At 38.6% G+C, this 10675-nt stretch overlaps 1 protein-coding gene across 1 annotated transcript in view; it reads left to right on the top strand.

Annotated features, from left to right (window-relative positions):
• Positions 1–7084, top strand: part of cds2 (CDP-diacylglycerol synthase (phosphatidate cytidylyltransferase) 2) — a 23364-nt gene extending 16280 nt beyond the window's left edge. Inside the window, exons 6-13 of the mRNA XM_015049107.1 lie at positions 1739–1797; positions 3043–3125; positions 3244–3331; positions 4293–4361; positions 4474–4626; positions 5614–5733; positions 5862–5965; positions 6868–7084. Coding sequence (XP_014904593.1) covers positions 1739–1797; positions 3043–3125; positions 3244–3331; positions 4293–4361; positions 4474–4626; positions 5614–5733; positions 5862–5965; positions 6868–7000 — 809 coding nt within the window. The 3' untranslated portion in view covers positions 7001–7084. The remainder of the gene's footprint in view (positions 1–1738; positions 1798–3042; positions 3126–3243; positions 3332–4292; positions 4362–4473; positions 4627–5613; positions 5734–5861; positions 5966–6867) is intronic.
• Positions 7085–10675: the final 3591 nt, after the last annotated feature.

Here is a 10675-nt window from a genome sequence, read left to right as displayed (position 1 = left end):
CATTTTTTATTCCTTTTTTAGAAAAAAAAAGGAAAAAAAAAAAAAAAAAAAGTTAATTGCGTTTTAGCAGAAACGGGAATAAAATTCATCCGGGTTGCTTATTATTTTGGACTTGATTTGAGGAAAACTGGAAAAAAATATTTCATTTGTTCTCAGCAATAAAAACAGGATTTAGGTCGGTCTTTATTTGAAAATATTTGCTGTATTCAGTCAACTTTTTTACAGCAATTAAAAGCATATTTGGCTGCACCAAAGTGTGTTTTATAGCATAAAGTCAATTAGTAAATGTGGTCCTAGTTACCATGACAATAGAAGAAACCAGAATGTTTGGAAAAGGTTATTGCTTCTAACATTTTTTTGTAAGGAGATTTTAATTAAAATCAAAATTTTGACCTAATCTATTTAATTTTTGTCCTCACAAAATCAATCCATGGGCTGCAAACGGCCCTCAGGCCACACGTTGAACACAACAACAAGGCTGCACAATATATGGTGAATATATTGTGATTCCAATGTAAATATGTGGAAAATGAATATCACAAAGCAGTGTTTGAAGCGTATTATTTCTTGGCTACGAAGCTGTAAGTGTTATGAACATGCAGATGTTAGTGGACTAACAGTGTTACTGCAAATGTTAAAGAGACGAGAAAGAAAACGGGCGTATAGTGCAACGAATATCATCATCGTAATATTTTGTAATATTTTTCAGGCACTAAGAACAGGAGCATAATTGGAACATGTTAGTTTTTGACATGACAGGATGAAAAAAATTGCAATTTCATTTTTTTTGTCATTTCCAATTTTGTGCAGCCCTAATATGCAACAAAAATTTTATATTTTTAATTTAAGACTTTAGAACAACTTTTACATCAGTGGGGAAACCCTTTACTTTCTAGAGTGAGGCCAGCAGAGTGAGCCCTTTCCACAAATAAAGGCCTTGTACCATCGGTCGTACAGAAGAAACAGTAAAGCCTTTTGCCTTTATACAAACATTTCCTATTTGTTTTTGTAAGAACCACAGAGGAGGGGCCTCAAAGCCTCAGGCAGCAAACCTAGCATATGACCAGGTGGTAGTAATATGCTTGAATGGCCCAGTCAAAGTCTAGATCCTATTGCAGAACTTTGAAAACTGTTAATGGACATTCTCATTCCACCCTGTCTGTATATGCAAAGCTGGTAGAGTCACACCTCGACACGGTTTTAATTGCAGCTGAGTTCTCTCTCTTTAAACCTTGACCTGCATCGTCTGTGAAAATCTGAGGCTGTGAAAGTTGGATCGGTCGTTTCTGGCACTGAGCAAAACCTTCAGTCCCACTTCCTGAGCTGCACAGCGTCAGTTAGTAACTCAGCGCTGCTGCAGCTTCTGACTGGCGTCAAACAGGATGTGGGGAGGTGGGAAGGAAACACCTAAACTTTTTTTTTTTTTCCAACCTAAGTTGAAGACGAAACTGAAGTTTCCTATGAATGTGAAAACTATTTCACAGTGCTGTTTTCCTTTAAACTTTTAAATCTCAAACTCCATTCGTATTTCCTTAAGTCTATTTTCAGAGCACTTCCTGTCTGTCTTTGCTTCTCAGCGTCCTCTCCTCACATCGGCCACGGAAACAACAAGCCGAGGGCCCCTAACGTTGGCGCCTGAAACGGGTCAAGCTAAATTTAGTTTGACCTCAGATGACCTCATTTGTGACCGATTTAGTCTCCTCCTTTGCGTGTGTTCATCGTTGTTCTGCTCCTGCAGGTTTCTGCATGTTCGTGCTGAGCTTGGTGAAGAAACATTATCGCCTTCAGTTCTACATGGTGAGTGTTGGCCCCGCCTCTTCCTGCCGTCCCCCCCGATGGGCTGCGTTATCGATGAGGCGAGCTGGGACAGGAAATCTTCCTAATGATGATTTCAGTCCTAGTTAGAGCAAGAGCAATGACCAAATTCTGCATCTTGGTTATTTAGTAAGACATTTGTATGGAGTCATGTTGGTGTGAATAATCTGTCATGCTGCACCTGCATTTATAAAGTCCTGATGCCAACAATGCATTGAAAATGAAGGTTTCATCAATTTTATATGGAAGTCTATTTCCTCCATGAAAGAAAAAATAAAAGCCCAACAGGAAGTCTTGATTGTGAGAATAAAAGTCATAATTTCCTGTTTCAAAGTGATAAATACGGAAATAAAAGTCATGGTTTTGACTTGATCATAATTCTTTTTGAGTTTCATAAAATCATAATTCGGAGAATGAAGGTAATGATTTTTAGTTTTACATGTCATAGTTTCTACTTTAAGTCCAAATTCACAGCATGTTGAGTCATAGTTACTAGAACAAGTCAAAATTGTGACTTATAAAGTCATAATTAGGAGAATCGAGTGTCATAATTAAGAGAATAAATGTCAGAGTTGAGTTTGTCATCATTTCTACGCTAAAAGGTAATAAGTTGGATTTTTAGTTTTGGATTTTTCAGAAATGTGAGTTCAAAGGTCATAATTACAAGAACAAAAGTCAGAATTGTAGATTTTAAAGTTATAATTACAAGAAGTCACAATTAGGACTTTGAAAGTGAATTTTGAGTTTTAACGTGGTAAATACAAAAATAAACGTGATTTCAAACTGAGCAGGAACTCACACATAAAAATTGTAATTATGTTCAATTGTGTTCCAAATTCCTTAAAACTACCAAATTCCCAACATTTAAAATGTAAAACCAGAGAATATCAGTTGTGGTCTGAGATGAAAAGTAACAACTGCACATGTGTTGGTGTTGCTATGGCAACATTATTTTAATCAGAAAGTTTCTCTGCCTTAAATTTCTTCTTTTGTGGTGTAATAAGCGAACAGCCAGGTCGCAGTAAACCAGTCACTGACAGTAAAACGGCTCTGCAGTTTCAGAACGTCTGCAGTTGAGCTTCAGCTAATATTAGTAGAGATTTCTGTGTAAATTCAAGCTTGTATAATTCTGACCTGTTGCTTTGAAGAGGAAAATGAATACATTTCCAGCTGTGCGCTGCAGTTTGGTTTGGGTTTTTTTCAGAGCTCTTCTTGTTCTGTCCTCAGTTTGGCTGGACCCATGTGACTCTGCTGATCGTAGTGACCCAGTCCCACCTCATCATCCACAACCTGTTTGAGGGGATGATCTGGTGAGTCGTCTCGTCCGCACCGATGCCACTCGTGGAGTTAAACCCGAATTGGCTCGTCTTGTTTTTCTCTGCGGTGATTCAGATGAGAGAGCTCAGGGTTTTTTTTTCCTCCTAACAGGTTCATCGTTCCCATTTCCTGTGTGATCTGCAACGACATCATGGCCTACATGTTTGGTTTCTTCTTCGGCCGAACGCCGCTCATTAAGGTAGCATGAAAACATTTAAATTTGTTCATCTATTAGATGTTTCTGGGAGGCCTGTCGCCATAAATCAATTAATCGAATGATAAATTAAAATGAGCTCAATATATTCCATTAGCATGATTGTTTTTTGTTTTTTTTTTCCTTGGGTCTCCATTCAGACTGCATGACAAAAGTCTTCAGTTTGGTGATTTGGTCTCAACTTTCTGAAGGACGTTTTGTTGGAAGAGACTTTAATGTCCATTTCATTTGTTGTTTGGGTTGTTTTGGTTATTTGGTTTAGATATTTAAAATGTCTTCCAGCTCCTATGACGGCATATTGGGGTCATTGTAGATGAAAAAAAATATATATATAGTAAATTGCACCAAAAAAACTCAGATTTTGAGACTAATCTTAGACTTACACTTACGTTATTGTCACTCCATAAAGATATGAGAGTGAATTTGGCAACAAAATGTTGTTGCTTGGCTACCAGAGTACAAAGAATAAAAACTGAAAGTTTGACTTTAAACAGTCAAAAAAGTTTGACTTTTGAAGCTCAAAAATTTTCTATAAATTTCTAGAAAAGTTTTGAGATTGTTCCAAAATTTTAGTTTTTTTTTTTTTCTAGAAAATTTTCAACTTTTGCAAGGAAAACTTTTTCCTGATTAGTCTCAAAAATGTGAGATATTTGGCAGAAATTTACTCCATGGCCCTAACATGCAGTTATAAGTTCCAGTGTGAATTGTTAGTTAAAAATTAAAGTTTGCTGACCTTTGAGGTTATCTACATACATTATTGTACCATTATCATTATATTACTTGAAAATGGTCTCAAGACAATATTATCGTTTATTGCGATAACTTCTGGGACAATTTATCGTCAGGCCTCATACTGGATCAGTTTCAGTCAAAAACAAATTGAGTTACATGAAGTATGCTGAGCCAGACGTGACGTCGTATGAATGTTTGATTTTGTCTGTTGCAGCTGTCGCCTAAGAAGACATGGGAGGGATTTATTGGTGGATTATTCGCCACTATTGTGTTTGGTATCATGGTGAGACAAACCTTTAATCTCTAATTTAAAACTAAAGTCTTCTAGGACTTCTGAAGTCTTGTAAAAGTCATGTACTGTAACGGTAGTGTTTTCCTCCTCCTCCTCCTGTCAGCTCTCCTACGTCATGGCTGGATACCGCTACTTTGTTTGTCCTGTGGAGTTCAACAACGACTCCAACCGTTTCCAGGTGGACTGTGAGCCATCAGAGCTGTTTCAGCTGCAGGAATACACCCTGCCAGGAGTCCTGGAGTCTGTCACCGGATGGGTATGATGACCGTATCCCTAATGGAACGACAGTCTTACAAAAATAGCCAGGAAACGTTCGTAAGCCAGCTAATGCCTGCTTCACATGGCAAGATTTACAAAGAGATTCCACCAGACATGGTGATTAAAAAAATTAAAATAAAAAAATCGCAGGTGCAGCAGGTTTTGGTCGTACAGCCGATTTCACTCACCAACATTCAGATGTCAGGTGGGAAATCTGGCAAAACCTCTCGAGATCAAACATGAGTTCAAAGTAAACAAGCATGGCCGACTGGGAAGGAAGCGCTGACAATCTGGGAAATCAGGACAAAAATAAGCATAAAGGTTTTACAGTGTGAACAAGACGGAAGAGGGGAAACCGTAGCCCAGAGGTAAACATGGAACATGATGGCCTTCTACTGTACAGATAACAAGGAAGAGAATAACTACTGTAATAAATGACACCACCACCCAAATACAGAGACAGTTACAGGGCATTGAAGAGAATATCCAGTTTGTCGTCAGGACGCATGCAGCCTGCGTGAGCCACAACGTCACACCTGTTTGTCATTTCTTGTTGTTTTTTTTATTATTATGAGAGATAAAATTGCCATTTTCGTCGGTGTTGAAGTGAAAAAAATCAATTCCTCTTGTGGCTCTATGTTTTGAGTCTGTTGATTTTAATTGTATCAGTTTTTGCTGATGTAAGTAAACAGCGTGGGGGCTCTCAGAGGAAACGGCCACAGCAGTGATATTTAAAGTGATGTGGGACTGTTTCAGATCCATAACGCATTTCATAACTGTAATACAGCCATAACCTGTCCACACCAGCCCACAGAGGTCGCACGGGACATAGTTAAACTGCTAAAGCCAAGATTAAGAACAAACAGGTCCTAGGAAATGGAGGACAACCTTTGACCCTCCATGTTAAACAGATGTTGGGTTCTGTAAACCAGCTCCCGATTGGCTGTGGCTGTCTGCCTCCAACCTTGTCCTCTTGTGTCCACAGACCACCGTGCGTCTGTATCCGTTCCAGATCCACAGCATCGCTCTCTCCTCCTTCGCCTCCATTGTGGGGCCCTTCGGTGGCTTCTTCGCCAGCGGCTTCAAGAGAGCATTTAAGATCAAGGTAGAACGTCCTCAGGAGGCTCTCACCATCTGAATGAACCACTTTCACTCACCACTTGTTTGCAGCTGTGTATCTGCGTCATGTTTGAACTTCAGCACACGTTGAAAGCTCGTCTTCTCTCCTTTCAGGACTTTGCCAACACCATACCGGGTCACGGAGGCATTATGGACAGATTTGACTGCCAGTACATAATGGCCACATTCGTCAATGTCTACATTGCCAGCTTCATCAGGTAAACTCACATGTGAACTCTAAAACACAGTGAAAGTTTAATCTGTCACATTCAGACACAGATTTTTTTTTTTTGTTTAATGTTGAATTTTATCTTGGATTTCCCCACAAGAGTGATTCATTTATTTTACTTGTTTGTTTTAATGAACAATGTTTATTAGCGATGTGCCTTTTTTCTGTCTGAACTCACGTTGATTCTCTTTATATGTGGCAAAACTAACTAGAAAGCAGCAGCAGCAGCATCCTAAGGCTTAGTCAGATGCATCTACTTGAATTAACTGACGTACACTTAATTATCTTTTAATGGTTTATTAGAGTCAAATTAGCTGCAAGTCCTTTGTTTAGAGGGCACCACTGGCCATCGTGAAGCGGAGCCAGAAACAAAGATGGCGGTGCTGAATCAAAAGGGCAGAGAGAAGTGGACCGAACAGAGTCCGTTGTGGGATGAAAGTTACATTTATGCTTTTCTGTTTTTGAAATATGAACACTGGACAAGCAGCTTATGTTGGCGCGTTAACATTGCTCATTCAGTCGATCTGAAAACAAGTAAATGTCTGAATTTGAAAAGTCGAGAATTTGCTAGAAAAACTTTGAGAAATTTTGAGATTAATCTCAGAAATTTCCTTGGAAAAACAAGGAAATTTCAGATTTTTTTCTGCAAAATTTCTTAGATTAATCTCCAAATTTTTGGGGGAAGAAAAGGATTAAATTTCCATCTACAATGACAGTAATACGGCTTTGTAGATCAGAGGCCCGTCAATGTCAAAACGGTCTGATTTCAACATCACACATTCATCTTTGCTTCATATTTGACATTTTGCAGTAAGGAAAAGGCCCCTCACCTCTATTTTTTTTTTCTTCTTCAGAATATTTACATTTGACTCCTGTTTTGTTTCCTCTCAGGGGCCCCAACCCCAGTAAGGTGGTCCAACAGCTCCTGGCCCTGCGGTCCGACCAGCAGCTCTACATCTTCAACTCCCTGAAGGCTCATCTGACAGAGAAGGGTCTGCTGCGAGCCGCCGAGGCGGCCGCCTAGCCCGGCGGCGCCCTCAGAGAACCCGTGTTTATTTGTGAGCGAGGACACATCAATGAAAACCAAAAAAAAGGGGAAAAAAAAACATTCAGCTTTGGGCCATTCCATTTTATTTTGGGTTGGAGCGTTGTGTTTCTGTGCTTGTCTGCTCTGTGGATCACACAGTGTTTTCAGCTTCGGTTAAAGTCCAGCCCCTCATTATCTGTGTAGCCGATTATATTTAGTTTTTGTTTTTTTTGTTTTTTTAATCAACACTGTTGGTCAGACGTACATTTCTGCCTGTTTACACAATATTCCTCAATTTTATCGGCTCACGTGTGTTAATATTTTATTGTATGACGTCTTTCTGTTTTTTTTTTATCTAAAGCAGTGCTCTAAACCCTGTTAACACACTGTAGTTACTGCAGCGTCACCCTCACACCAATGTCTAGCTACATTTTCTTTTGATTGTTACTATTTATACAGAGACGGTTTTTATATTTCAGATGTTCTATTGTGTCTTAATGTCTGTTTTATTCAGGCAGTTGTGTGCATTTTTGTGTCTTTGTTATGTTGTTTTGTTTCAGTTCAGTCATTTCCAAGCCTTTCACGCTTGGCCAAATCATTATCATCACATCATCATGTAGACGTCTGAATTCCAACCAAACCTTTCAGTCACATAGATTCCTAAAGCAACTGTGCTTTCTAAAAAACTCTCTCTGTAGGCTAGTGACCTCACTCTCACCTCTTTGCTAGCTTTCATTAGTTTTTTTTAACTCTCCCGCGGTCTTAGCGCGACGCTCAGGAGGACATGGCAGATGTCACGGTCGGACAGCAGGGAAGATGGTCATTTCCTGAAAAACAGACACACAAGCAAGCAAACCTCGTGAAAGCGCACGTGGGGCACCGTACCGGACTGCGCGCTGGGTAAAAAGCTCATGGGGTAAAAATAACACCTCTTCATACCATGGAAGGGTTAAAGTTTTTTTGTTTTTTTTTAGTGCAGCCAACTTCCTGTTTGAAGGTTATTTTTTATTTCACCTCTTGGATGCTAAGGCGGTTGGAATAGTAAAATATTTGGGGGCACAATGATTCCTGCACTGCCATTTCTGATCCTGTGTGTCGTTCGGCAGCGTCACAGCAGAGACACTCTGCTCACAAAGTTCATACACTGAACCTCAGTAAGGATGTTAGCATGTTGGGCTAAGGCACATCCGCTAACGTTGCACCTTGCCAATACTGTATGTGTTCATTCCTCTAGGTTTATCAGTCATTTTATGTGTTATTTATGCCAAGTGTGATTTGATAGTAAAGCATAAGCTCCTGTGGCGTTTGGTTTCTTTAGAGGTAGCATGTCTGGACACTTTAATAGGCACGCCAGCAGGTGTTTAGGTTAGCATGCCCTACAGAAAAAGCAACACGTGTTCACAGATATGGTTTTTTTCTTTAGCTAATGCAGATATTCCACATGATTTATTTATGCCTTCCTAGATATAATTTGTTCTAACCTGAGCTCAGAATTTTGGAAATGCCTATGACACATCTGTACTGAGTTGGGCCCGATCCACAGCTGCTCAGGCCGTTATTTGCCACAGCCGACAGATTTATTGGCTTTCTTGTGCGGTCTGGAATTTAAAACATCTGTATTAATTTAGCTCTTTTATTTATGTTCCACCTTGATTATTTTTATTCGTTTATCTAGGATCCAATTTTTGGAGAGTAGAAACATTTGTAGACTCGCACACAGAGATATTTCCTGTCGTAATTGATTCAACAGCATACACAATGCTGATCGTCCTTTGGGTTTACCTGTAGGTGTTTTAAGTATTTCACTCTTCTACATTTTATACAAGCACCTTGTGCAACCAGTTTTGAAGTATCGGCTTAATTATCTCTTTTTTTTTTTTCTTTTGCTTTATTCTGGTAGCGACATTCCTAAGCTGATTACTTCTTTTTTTTTTTTTTTTTTTTTGGTGGAGCGATTTCTAAACGGTTTTTTTTTTTTTTTTTTTTTTTTATCATTTGGCATCAGAATTTTGCCAAACTTCTATGAGTATAAAACATTAGACATGTTAAGATGATATTTGCCGTTTTTTAAATATGTCCCTCCATTATCTGCCAAATGCTAATTTGTAGCCTCCCTGTTTTTTTGTTTTGTTTTTTCTATTAGGAATCTAAGGCAGCATGACGTTACAAAAACATGCAATCCAAGTATTATTGTACAGGATTGTAGCATCGAAACTCACATTTACTGTGGTTTCCTTTCAAACATTGAAATGTCTCAGATCCATTTGAATTGCTGTGACTAAAGTCTGTACCAGGTGTGGGAATCAAGGGCAGCAAAGCATTTTCTTTTTTCCCATGGTGAAGCATCAATGCCTGGTAACAGAAATGTAATATCGTATCAAATATATTTTGTGATTGTGAAATTACACGACTAACGTGATTCGATATATTGTGCAGCTCCACTAGAGTATACCAAAGTATTCCTGTTACTGTTGGCCTATTTTTTTTTTTTTTTTTGCCGAAATATCTTTTAGAACGTGAACTAAAAGATTACTCAATAGAGGAAATGTAGTTTTCACAGTTTGTTTTTTCCATCCTTCTCTAAAGACATTAATTATTATTGGAAATAATTTATCACAGAATTCAAACTAACATCTTGTAAGATTATGTGTTTCTATAGTTAAAATAAAATCTGATTAGCAATCTAAGTAAATTCTTTTACACTGACGGTGTTTTAGATAACAACTTTGTTCAAAGGACCATTTAGTCTTTCTAACTAAAACTAGATGACTTCTGTTAGTACGATGGAATAAAACCAATATTTGTAACAATACATAAACTGCATTTGGTGTAGTAGCAGGAAAGGAAAAGGGCGGTAAATAGTGTCATTTAAACGTGTTCCAGGTGTTTATGTTTATTTTATATACCATCTTCTAGTTTTTTCCAAGTATGTCACCCAGACATCACTTTTCCCCGGTGTTTGAATTGAATTTGATTATTTATTGATGTCATTCGAGACGTCATCTTTCTCAAGTTATTTATTTATTAACTCTCTAACTCTGCTGTAATTTTAAAATATATGTTGGTGTTCTTTTAGTAGTTTTTGTCGTCAGGCAAAAAAAAAAAATCATTATCGCCATGTGCGAAAAAAACGAGTGTAAAAGTAGCTGAAGAGTTTCTTCGCTGTTGCCGTGGTTGCTGTTGCTAGGCTCCTGTCCTGTTCGGTGTCGTGCCTCAGCTCGGGTGCTCGTTGCTTATGATTTACATAGTTTTTCCTCCTACTCTCAACAGTATCACAACAGAAGCTGCCACAATAGTTACATTTTTACAAAGTTTTAATTTTTGGTTCAGCAGCTCAGCACTGCCCTTCCACTTACCTGCCACCAGAGGGAGCCAGAGCTCCTGTCCTCAGCCTGTTGATTATGACCTTAAGGCTGTACATAAATGGAGATATTTGGCAATTTGTTACTTCTGCTTAGATCAATCCGCTGCCCTTTTATGAAAATGTTAGTTTACTAGATAAACTTTTTCTTTTCGTTCGTCTTCAGGGCTCCACTGACCTGTTGTGCACTGTGTTTTGCCAGGAGTCTATCAGAGGAATGTAAGGGAGTCATGTCTGTCCATCTTGCTGTGCAGGCTCTCCTATGTGAAACATTTTACTTTATTATGCGCATAGATTTCCTTTTAAATTTT

The sequence above is a fragment of the Poecilia latipinna genome, unplaced genomic scaffold (genome assembly GCF_001443285.1).
Source record: "Poecilia latipinna isolate Pla-1442-1.1 unplaced genomic scaffold, P_latipinna-1.0 Scaffold927, whole genome shotgun sequence".
Classification (NCBI taxonomy): Eukaryota; Metazoa; Chordata; class Actinopteri; order Cyprinodontiformes; family Poeciliidae; genus Poecilia; species Poecilia latipinna.
Note: the sequence above shows the minus strand (reverse complement) of the source record. Positions and strands in the feature narration are given on the sequence as shown.